Raw genomic sequence first — 10,877 nt, 5'->3', positions numbered from 1 at the left:
CTCTACGAGTACGTGTTGCACTTGCATGCATTTCATTTTTCATTTTTTTGTGCAGTCGAAGTAGTAGCTAACATCTCTGTGACTGAACAGGTTTAGTAGCAAACCTTTTTTAATTGTTTGGTTTAAGGTTGTTGATGAACTAACGACTGGCGAAAAGATTCTTCAAGCTTCAACCATGGCTGCTTGTGATTTTGTTTCAGTGAGTTTCAATTTTTTTGGTTCCGTAGGCCTACTATTCTTGTATTCATTAAGAAACGATAAGGGCTAGCATATTTCAGCCTTAATTTCCTAATGTTTATGTTTTGTTTATTATTATTGAATTTTTGGTTGCATTAAAGATTTACCGCATTAATTCCATTTATTTAGATATTTCTCACTAAAACAGTCAAGTCAACATAATTTTCTAAAATTTGTCACTTTCAAAAGCTTCTTTAATCCAGAACAAGGCTAAATTGGGTGTTTGAAATACTTAAGGCAGTAGTTTGTAATGGAAACAAGTTTCGAGTTTTGATAGTTATTTTTGTTACCGATGAACTTTCTGACTGCTTATAGAACATGTGTCATTCATTATCTATATCAACCTCTGCTCCTGGTTTCAAGGCTGATGGCTGATGTTTCATTTATTGTTATCGCGATCGATATCGTATCGAACGTTTTATTTATATGAAGATAACATTGTTTATGTAAACCTACTGTGGGGAATCTAACCTATATTAATTAAACTAGTGTATAAATAATGTTCAAAAAGTAACAAAAGATGGTGACAACGTAACAACGTTGATTAGTTACTTTTGGACGTTTTTTTTTTGCTTCCGAGACCATTTCATCCACACAATTCGAGAATGCCCCTCTAGGCTTTTTTGTCCTTGGTACACCACGAGATAGAAGGAGGTATATCAACTGCCTGCCAATCGTATCCGTGTCTAGTCTCCACAGTCCACAGTGCATATCTCTCTCCGTTGCAGTAGTGTAGTGTGTCGAGTTCAGAAAAAAAGTTTGACTGTGTCTGTCAAGAGAGTTGCTACAGGCAGTTGTTTATTTGAATTCTCGAAAACTGAACCATCATGACTAATAATGAAAAAACTAGAGATCTCGGCGTGGTAAGTTTGTTTGTTATGTGGTTTCCGTTTTCTTGTTCAAGGCTCGTGATCTTCGTAACCAAACAGGGCCCAGAGAAATGTCTGCGAAGGTCTGTTGCATTTTTTCTAGCATCGTGCCTTTCTCTAGCGGTTCGAGAAGGAGGACAAAAGAAGTTTTCGTTTTCTCTCTCCATTGCCCCGTTGCAAAGTTGAATAATAGTGACTTAAAGCAGTGACTTTCAGCTGAGAAATCACTCAGCACTGTGGTCAATTAGAATTGAATTTCTGGCTCGTCGCTAATACGTATTTTGGGCTTGCAAGTATCATTTATGAAGGAGTTTTCACTAAAAAGTCACAAAGTTCTATTGAACATATGTGATATTTCTGGTAAACTGGAACTACTTAATTCATTCATGATTTTCACCTTCCAGATTTATTTAAAAATATTATTATTATTTATATTTCTTGTGTTTTTCTTTGTTCTTCTATTTTATGTGTTATCTAGGTTATGCAGAAAGCTAGAACTGCATTCGCAACGGGTAAGACTCGCGATGTAAATTTTCGAATTCGTCAACTGGAGAGCCTTCTCCGCATGTATGAAGAAAATGAGGCAGATTTGATGAATGCGCTGTATAAGGACCTTCGCAAGCCGAAACCTGAAGCCAAGTTGATGGAAATTGAAGTTCTCAAAGGGGACGTGCGAACCATGATTCAGAATTGCAAAGAGTGGTCAAAACCTCAACGGGTTAGTTCAATTCTTTATGTGTACTAGTTGATTTTTTTTTATTGTCCTTATTAAGGCTTAGTTTGTTATCGGAAGCAGCAGACCAAACAACAGTAATCAGTAAACGCTCGCCATTCTTTTGGAACGGCGATTAGAATGAAGGTTTTTTTTTACTAGTGCTGGACTTCAAATATTTAGATTTTTGAAATAATATTTTATTCATTTGAAAACAAACAATGATTAGAACCTTACATTTTCAAAAATTCACTTTTGTCTATTGTATTTTTACGTTTCCATTATGCATTGAAGGGCATTTTCTGTTTAATCATCATTATTAATAAAATAATCATAAAATATTCATCCATTTCCTCATAGCAAAATCAATCCTCCTAATCAAAATTAAAATGGAGATTGAGCCTGACGTGACTGTGTCTACGCAATGAGCTACTTTTCACTGCAGTGTGGTCGGAACCGTTGACCAAATAATATATTATAAGCGTTGAAAATACTATAGTTGTAACAGAACGGAATTTTTTGCCAGAATTTCACAGGAATTTTGATTTAAATGTGTTTTTTGCTTTTCTTTTTAGGTTCCTAAAACCCTCGTTACCATGATGGACACTCCCGTCATTCTTCAAGATCCATATGGAGTTGTTTTAGTTATTGGATCATGGAACTATCCCGTTCAGCTTTCACTTATACCAGTTTCAGGAGCAATCGCTGCCGGAAACTGTGTTATTATCAAGCCATCGGAAATTGCCCCGGCCTCGTCTAAATTGTTAGAAGAGTTAATTCCTCGTTACTTGGATCAAGTTCGTAGCAATTGTTTTATCAATGTAATCTACGTAGTAACATAACAAATGTTGTTAGGAATGTTTTCAAGTCGTAACTGGGGGACCTTCAGACGTTCAAGAATTACTAAAGCAAAAATTTGATTACATTTTCTTTACGGGATCGACAAATATCGGAAAAATAGTTCGCGAGGCAGCCAACAAACACTTAACTCCAGTTACGTTAGAACTTGGAGGGAAAAGGTATTTAACTTCCCTTTTTTGTCACCCAAAAATATCCAACTCATTTTTCGGTTTAAACCTATGCAGTCCCGTTTACGTTGATGAGTCAGTTGATATGACAATCGCTGCGCGTCGCATCATTTGGGGGAAAATGGTTAACTGTGGGCAGACTTGCATCGCCCCCGACTACATTCTTTGCAATAAATCTACACGGGTAAAACTATTCTACTATTTAAACACCTGCAGTTGAGTTTAGGTGTAATTTCTTGTTTCGGTATTACAGGATCGTTTGGTAGATAAGATTCGGGAAATCTTGATCGAGTGGTATGGCCAGGACCCACAAAGTTCACCTGACCTCTGCCGAATTGTAAATGTTCGTCATTTCCAGTAAGATACTCAGATAGCTGATCATTACTCTTGAGGCCAGTGTGTTATCAGTTTTCTGTATCCAGACGTTTGCAAGCTATGCTCGGCAGTGGCAAGGTAGCCATTGGAGGCAAAAGTGACGCCGATGACCTATGGATAGAGCCAACTGTGTTGATTGACGTTAAGCCTACCGATGCTGTGATGCAAGAAGAGATATTTGGGCCAATACTTCCAATTGTGGAAGTTGAAAGTGCCTATGATGCAATTCAGTTCATCAACGCGCGGTAACGGATTTCACCCTTTTTCCCATTTTTCTAAATTGAATTTATGGTTCATAATTTCGTGTTGGGTTCGAAGATAACATGGATTCGTGGCTTGTCTCAGAATCAAGGCATTTAAAATAAGATCGTCATAAATTTAAATTTATCCTTAATAGAGAAAAAGCGTTGACGATTTATATCTTCTCGCGAAATGCAAAGACGCAGCAGGCCTTTTTAGAGGAAACCTCTTGTGGTAGTGTGTGCGTAAATGACACGATGATGCAATTTACTGGTGAGACTATGCTCGTTATGAATTTCTATATCCCTGCACGAAACTGTCAGTCTTCGACCTCTATCACACATCAGAGTCCTTTATCTGAATGTATTCTTCAGTTTGGTTTCCACTAATGAACTAATTGATTTTCATCAAAGTCTCTGCTAATAGTATAATCTCTTCTTATCCTAGTACATCTGCACTTTTTCAAGTCTTCTAATTTCTGCACTTTTGATTATCATTTCTATTTGGTTTAGGGAGAAGCCACTTAGCTTGTACATCTTTTCTAAAAACAAGAAAATAACCAATCTTTTCACGGGGAATACAAGCTGTGGCTCAATTTGTGTCAATGATACAATGGTGCAATTTTCAGGTTGCTTATCACTCGATTTCTTTGTCCATATTTTCTAAACGTTTGTGAAAATGTTGTTACTTTTCGTGACTTTTTCGCCAATATTTCCACGCCAAATTCCTTTTAACAATTCATTTTATATTGTGTTACAGTGGAAGAATTGCCATTTGGGGGTGTTGGTGCTAGCGGGATAGGCGCTTACCATGGAAAATATAGTTTCGACACCTTCACGCACAAGAAATCTTGTTTAATCCGGTCCTTTGACAAGATGGGAGAGGCGCTCGGAAAGTACGTGACGCGTGTACACTGCATGACGCTAACTTCAGTTTTTATTTGATAATAATGATTGCGTTTTTCCTCCTGTTTATTCAGAGATCGCTATCCTCCTTATACGGATGAAAAAATCCGACGGTTAATTTTTCTTCTTAAAAAACGCGAATTACCCAGTCTTCGCTTTGTTCCTTATGTAGCCAGTTTTGCCTTAGGCGTGGCTTCTGCCGTACTTGTGCGCTATCTTGCCAAGGTAACAAACTAAATATATATATATATATATATTTATCTAGAATGTAGATTTTGACCAAAATGTTAGTTTTCGGTCTAGTTTGCTTTTATTTATCAGTTTGTTTTGCCTTGGGATCAGTGACCTGTTTACAATATTTGATTTGTTTTCTTGTTGCTTTTCATGGAATTAAAGTTATGGGCAAGTTCCCATCTCTACAAAATGGTTCGAAAAATCCAGCATTGAGTTGACGATATCCTCCCAATGCACATCCTGACTTACACAGTAATACCTATTTTCCCTCTACGAACGTTGCCGCGACTTTTTTTTTTTTTTTTTTACTTTACTTTACTTTATTATATCTACCGTGCCATCTTTACCAACTGTAGTCTAGTCAAAGTTTCTGTTGGTGAAAACAGCGTCGTTTATTTAGAAATCAAGGTAAGTTCCCGATTCTTATTTTTATGTAACCGTGTAGATGTTTAGATGTCTAGATATGATGTCTTATCATTTTGCGGGTCACTGATCACTTCGTCGTGCTGTAATTGTTTTGTTGTGTTTGTTTTTTAAACAAAATTTGTGTTTTTCTCTTAGGAATTGGGTTTCGAAGATAAGTTACCTGATGTTATGGGTTAATAACCAGTGGACCAGTTATTCTGAGTTTGGAGTATCGCAAGACTTCTTCTAGACTATTGGTGTCCTTCTACATAAAAGATTATTATGATTCCATATAGTCCCCCTTTATTGGTTCTTCATAGTTTTCGTTTCTATTGGGAATACATATACATTACTTGTTACTTATTAATTGATTCGTATATTGTTCATCTCCCGCAAACGGATTCTTTGTAATTTTTACTTTTCGGGTTAAATCTATTGCTACGATAGGCTGCGTCACGACTGTGAAGTACACCATTGACACAAAATGTAGTGGCACATGGCAGTAGTCGTATTCGTATATTTGAACTTATTATTGCCACGACAAAACAATCTATATCTATATGCTATGGTCATGGCAATTGGCCAATTGCATATATAATTCGATTTTTCTTCAAGGAGAAACTTTTTAATTACAAAAAAGCATATGTTTTACTAAAACACCTAACTGGGAAAAAGTTGCTACCTGCAATGTTAAATAAAAAATAGCAGTATTTTTGGGTTTCAATTTCTTTGTAGTCGTGTACGGCATCCTGCAAAAGCATTCCGCATTGTTGAAAAAAATTTTAAAAAGTAAAAAGTGTGGCAAAAACCAATAGATGGCTCTTATAGTTGTGTTCTCTTCATTTACGGTTGGTGTGTATAACTGTATATCGATATTTTATACCCATTTTCCACTATCGTTACGCGATATTTGCTTCAACTTTTGGGGAAAAACTCGAGAGGAAAATTTAACCATGATTTAACATTGCAGTGAGCAGTGGGCAGTGGCTACACAGTTATGCTATTACTACTAATTACTCTGTTTTAGTGCTTACTTGTGTGTTACAGTTTAGAAAATAATGCATTAGCAGTTAAAAATAATCAAATACCTCAGGCCCAGGTAGTAAGATCAATTGACTTTCTTCTGTTGATCAGATTTTTTAAAAACAACTCAAACATTTTGGTTTGTTGTAACTAGTACTAGAGCAACTATCGAATCGCGTGCTATCCGGGTGTGGCGCTATACCTGATAGGCTGTCATGTAAATTTGACAACAAACCTTAAAAAAAAATACTGCAGTTATAATGTATCTCCTTATTGCTGGATTGCTAGTATTTTTACATGCAGCACAATTGTTTTCTCCAATCCAAGGTAATATTTTCAGTTTCATAAATATATAAATAAACAACTATGTGGAAATTTTTCCTTTTCATTAGCAATACAAGGAGATTATGTTGGGTGCTATCAATATCAGGAGATAAACAACGGTCAAAATTCTATGAATTTTATGATAAATAACCCAGCTGCAGCAGATTCTCCTACAAGCTGTCTATCCCAGTGCAGGCATCTTCAGTACAAGTAAGGAGAAATAAGCTATGTCTAGATTAGAAATCTAAATATAATTCTCCATCCTGCAGATATTCAGGAATTCATGATGGGAAGCAGTGTCTATGTACAAGTTCACTAGGTGCCCAATCTATCAATGATACTTGCCCTTTGACTTGTATATCAGATAATTCAAAATTATGTGGAGGTCCAAGCTCAATGAGTGTTTATGAAACCGGATTCATAGGTAACATTTTCTCAGCTACTGTCCAATCCTATAGATTGTGTTTAAATTGTTTTTTTATTTTACCAGTGTCTGGGCCACCTAAATCTTTATCACAGCTGAGTAAGCATGAAAATACAATGAAAATTACTTGGGAGCATCCAGTCATTTCCAATGGAATTATCCTGGAATATCATGTTGCTGCTACTCCAGTGTCTTCATATTCAGTTAGTACAGTAGGTCTCCCAATGGATTGGGTTTTCTCAAACGTAACAACAACAACAGAACTACCAGGACTTCAGCCTGGTACTCAGTATAATATTACTGTTAAAGCTAAAACCATGGATGGATATGGTGTGCCATTATCAAATATTTTCAATACTGAAATTGGAGGTAAACAGTAAAACTAACATGTAAGTTTTTCAGCAATTTTTAAATATTTGTATTTAGCCCCAGATAAACCAGAGCGTCCTGTGGTGATCAAATCAGCTAATAACACGGCCACAATCCAACTGAAACCGATCTTACCCAGTCACGGACCCATAACATCCTACAGAATCATAGTTTTAAACGAAGATGCTGCCTCCATAGGTGTACACAAAGATAGCCCGTTAAAAAACTGGGCAGAAGCAAAAGCAGAAAATATACCGTTTTACATTGCTGCCGAATTAAGCCCGGAGGTTTGCTAAAAAAATGTTTCCTCTTCAAATAAATTATTGCCTTTTTTAATGATATAATTTTTTGCTTTCAAGTTTTTTAAGCAAGAGTTTGTGGTCGGAGATGGTGGAAACTATGGTGGAACTTTCAACAATCCTCCATTACCTGATGATCGAGAAGTACTTTTCGTTTTAGGGGTTGTATCTACATACGAAGGTGTATCTAAATACTCCTTTTCCGAACCGAGTAATCCTATAGGAGTTGACGCTCCTGAAGTTGGGCCAAAGTTTGTCGAAGCCGTTGCCGAAACTCAACCTCCCAGCCAGCAAACACCTTTAGTAGTTGTGGAAGAAGATCCTGGCACTAACGGCAATAGCTTCACTAAATTACTGGAAGAAACAGATTTGATTGACAAAATTCCTATTCGGAAAACTAAACCCATAACCAGTGGTCGAAGCACAACTCGCCGACAGCGACTTCCGTATGGAAGAGATCCTCCCGCTTTAGTCGTTGGCTTGTCCGCTGCCATCGGCGTTTTAGGCTTTTTACTTCTTATTTCCATCTTTGTCTATTTTTATTTGCGTCATAAAGTTCATCGCAACGACTTAAATCGCCGCAAATGCTCGAGAAAACAATCAGACAGACAGGGTCTGACTCACGGAGGTTCTACCTCGACAATTGAATTGGTATGTATGGCATACTAAGTTAAATGATTGAGAAATTAATTATTGTATCTTATCATAGGATAGTGGCTACGTGCACTCTTCGTTTGTGATGGGAATTGAAGAGACTGCTGTCGATCATTACGAATCATTAATTCAACGTATGTGGACAATTCCATCCGAAAATATTGTTAAAACCGCAGATTCGATTGGATCTGGAAAGTTTGGCAAAGTATTAAAAGGCAACATTCAACGAGGCGAATCTAAAATTGAAGCGGCTTTGCACATCATTGAAGGTATATTCATTAGAGATGTTTTCTAATTATTTCAATCATATTTAAAAACTGTCATTGTAACTTGTTGGAAACATTTAGACAAGTCTTTGGCAAAAGGAGAAAGAAATTCCATGTTAAAAGATCTTGGAGTCCTGATTAAGGTTGGGCAACATGCTAATATAGCAGGTATTATTGGCGTATGTGAAGAACCAGGTAATAAAAATAATTAATAATGTATACAATATTTTCATATTAATTATATGTACATACATTATAAGTAAATACTGAGTTCATGTCTCACTGTGTTTTAAATTACAGAAATGATGTTGGTCGCTACGGAATTTTATGGGATGAATTTAAAGGAATTTTTATTAAATAGTCGCGCATTGAACAACTACCCTTCTTATGCCACTAAAGAACAAAGATTCTCAACCTTACACGAAGCTCAAGCCATAGACGTAGGTCTTGGTATCACCAAGGGAATGGCTTATTTGCAATCATTATCGGTCAGTTTTCAATTATTTTCTTCAGATAAAATCCATCTAAAATAATTGTTTCTGTATATCTATGTAGGTACCTCACAAAAGGCTATCTTCTAGAACGATTTTCATATGCAGCACCGACGGAACTGTTCCTAAGATCTCGGGGTTCGGAATGGACTATTATCAACCAAACAATGGACAGGTGAGCACTAAATTAGAACGGAAATGTATTTTTAAACTTCAATGCTTATTTTCTGTCTAATGTGATAGAGCACCGATTTTAAACGCTGGATTGCTCCTGAAGCGTTGACGAGTCCTCAGCATGCACCCAAATGTGAAGTTTGGTCATTTGGCATCATCCTCTGGGAAATTGTTACCCTTGGTAATTAAAGTGCATCTTTTTCTTAATAATTATTAAGAATGATTTTAGCTTTATTAGCAATCAAAAATAAATACAAAATAAAACTATTGAATTAGGTGCAACCCCTTATGTCGACATTCGGGTCAGTAAGGAGTTGATTCAGCGTGTCCAACGTGGGCTGCGGTTGAAACAGCCTGGTAATATCGGACTTCCTCTTTATCAAATCATGGTTAGCTGCTGGCAGATCGATCTCGATGAACGCCCCGCCTTTCAGGAACTTGTTGAAGTTCTTCAACAAGCATTTAACCAAGCACTTGACTATTTGAGTTTTAATCTCTATCCCGAGTTTACTTACGAAAGGTACGACCCGACTGTGGAAGTGAATCGATAATTGACGCTGTTTGCATGACTAAAATTAGCTTTTCGAAAGATTGCTGGTTTTATTTCTGTGACTAAGTTTAAAAAACAGTTATGACAAGTGCAAAATTTTAAGTGAGCCGTCCAAGCGAGGGGAAGTTTAAGAGATCCGTCCAAAAGTACATCGCCGAATTTCTTGTTTGGCGTTCTACGTTGTTTTCTCAAATAACTGAAGGTTTTTAAATTAGGTCTTTACGAAAATGTTGTGCAGTCTTCGTTTGTATTTTTACGAAATACACTGATTTTATATGACCTATTTAGTTAGTACTTTTTAAAAAAGTAGCATTCTGTAATTGTAATACACAGAAAATAGTATGAGTTATGCATGTCAGCATGTGCACCTAGAATTTCTATAACTGTCAACATGTCGCTTTAAACTTGGTTGGCAGATAGTTATGACAAAATTCAACAGAATATTGGAGCAGCCTGATATCCTTAGCAACGGAACTAGAAAACTTTAAAGCAATAAAGAATGTTCAACGGTAAAATTGACAGTGATTTAAGCTAAAGAAATCTACCATCTCATATTACTCAGTACTTCATCAACCTTCTCCTCTTCCCCATTTCCGTCGTAGTAGCGGTAGTAGCATCGCAAGCGAAATTGAAATTCCTCTCCTCTACGACTTGTCCGAACAACAAAACTATAGAATAAACATTTCGGACAAGCCGTGGGACCCTCCTAAATCTTAAAAAAAAAAAAAAAAGAGAAAGAGAGAGATTAGGCTGAGTGGAATGTTTTAAAAAAAAAATTTATTATTCAAAATTGAAATTACAATGTTTTTTGAAAATTTCGCAGTTAATGATGAAATAATACTTACTCGTCTAATTCAGCAGTAGCAATGTTTTCAACGGGATAAAGTGCGTTTACGACACGCTTATCTCTTGAACCATGATATTAAAAGACGTTCAATTTTGAAGCGTTCACAGGCAGGTAGGTTAAAGGAATAATGGCAGTTCCGTTCCATCGGAACTGATTGTCAAATTATTCATCGGTTCTTTGGCCAAATTAGCCTTCTACTCTACCAAATGGGTTATGGAAGTCGACTAATCAAATCCGGGAAGTAAATTCCTTTCCCCGCTTCCTAGAAAAGCGATGCGATCGCGAAAATCAACTCCTATCCTAGTCCCCCCTTCTTTCCCCCCCATTGCAAAATTTAAAAATATAAGCGATAGGGAATTTCGGCATTCTGCGAACAGAGGAAAATCCGGTGTGTTAAGGCAAACAATTCAATTCTATTTTAGTCCGTTTCCGGATTAAAATAAAACCCAAT

The 10,877-nt window shown here is 36.6% G+C and overlaps 2 protein-coding genes and 1 long non-coding RNA gene across 8 annotated transcripts; 2 read left to right on the top strand and 1 right to left on the bottom strand.

Moving 5' to 3' along the window:
- The first annotated feature begins 48 nt into the window (after positions 1-48).
- LOC124341936 (aldehyde dehydrogenase family 3 member B1-like) lies at positions 49-5,372 on the top strand. 6 transcript variants are annotated; one of them, XR_006918674.1, is made up of 13 exons: positions 917-1,100; positions 1,585-1,824; positions 2,394-2,615; positions 2,674-2,837; positions 2,904-3,030; positions 3,100-3,203; positions 3,269-3,466; positions 3,619-3,734; positions 4,221-4,356; positions 4,441-4,591; positions 4,763-4,852; positions 4,957-5,008; positions 5,162-5,372. XR_006918674.1 is itself a non-coding variant. In XM_046794902.1 (11 exons), exons 1-11 carry the CDS (start codon positions 1,065-1,067, stop codon positions 5,201-5,203), a joined length of 1,536 nt encoding a protein of 511 aa, XP_046650858.1. In that variant the 5' UTR covers positions 918-1,064; the 3' UTR covers positions 5,204-5,372. The 6 variants fall into 6 exon arrangements, 1 of the variants encoding a protein (XP_046650858.1); XR_006918675.1 differs by lacking the exon at positions 917-1,100 and adding an exon at positions 49-199 and having other exon boundaries at positions 4,763-5,008; XR_006918673.1 differs by lacking the exon at positions 3,619-3,734 and adding an exon at positions 3,974-4,089 and having other exon boundaries at positions 915-1,100; positions 4,763-5,008.
- A 560-nt stretch (positions 5,373-5,932) lies between these two features.
- On the top strand, positions 5,933-9,858 carry LOC124341934. Its single transcript, XM_046794897.1, has 13 exons — positions 5,933-6,104; positions 6,183-6,355; positions 6,421-6,562; positions 6,622-6,776; positions 6,843-7,145; positions 7,203-7,432; positions 7,505-8,095; positions 8,154-8,367; positions 8,446-8,559; positions 8,665-8,852; positions 8,920-9,030; positions 9,099-9,210; positions 9,306-9,858. The coding sequence occupies exons 2-13, from the start codon at positions 6,289-6,291 to the stop codon at positions 9,578-9,580; spliced, it is 2,502 nt and encodes an 833-aa protein (XP_046650853.1). The 5' UTR covers positions 5,933-6,104; positions 6,183-6,288; the 3' UTR covers positions 9,581-9,858.
- Positions 9,690-10,729, bottom strand: LOC124341937. The gene is made up of 2 exons (XR_006918677.1): positions 10,425-10,729; positions 9,690-10,291 (listed from the first exon to the last, which is right to left on the bottom strand). It is a non-coding gene; the product is annotated as an uncharacterized LOC124341937 (long non-coding RNA).
- Between the last annotated feature and the right edge of the window lie 148 nt (positions 10,730-10,877).

Source organism: Daphnia pulicaria, chromosome 6 (genome assembly GCF_021234035.1).
Source record: "Daphnia pulicaria isolate SC F1-1A chromosome 6, SC_F0-13Bv2, whole genome shotgun sequence".
NCBI lineage: Eukaryota > Metazoa > Arthropoda > Branchiopoda > Diplostraca > Daphniidae > Daphnia > Daphnia pulicaria.
This window is presented reverse-complemented; position numbering and strand designations above follow the sequence as displayed.

Bases quoted from the DNA above. Each gene is read 5' to 3' on its own strand.
- LOC124341936 (XM_046794902.1), top strand. From the start codon at position 1,065: ATGACTAATAATGAAAAAACTAGAGATCTCGGCGTG. The intron at 3,031-3,099 runs GTAAAACTATTC...TCGGTATTACAG, and splicing joins TTTGCAATAAATCTACACGG to GATCGTTTGGTAGATAAGAT. The intron at 4,592-5,161 runs GTAACAAACTAA...TTTTTCTCTTAG, and splicing joins TTGTGCGCTATCTTGCCAAG to GAATTGGGTTTCGAAGATAA.
- LOC124341934 (XM_046794897.1), top strand. From the start codon at position 6,289: ATGTATCTCCTTATTGCTGGATTGCTAGTATTTTTACATGCAGCACAA. The intron at 8,560-8,664 runs GTAATAAAAATA...TTTAAATTACAG, and splicing joins TGGCGTATGTGAAGAACCAG to AAATGATGTTGGTCGCTACG. The intron at 9,031-9,098 runs GTGAGCACTAAA...CTAATGTGATAG, and splicing joins ATCAACCAAACAATGGACAG to AGCACCGATTTTAAACGCTG.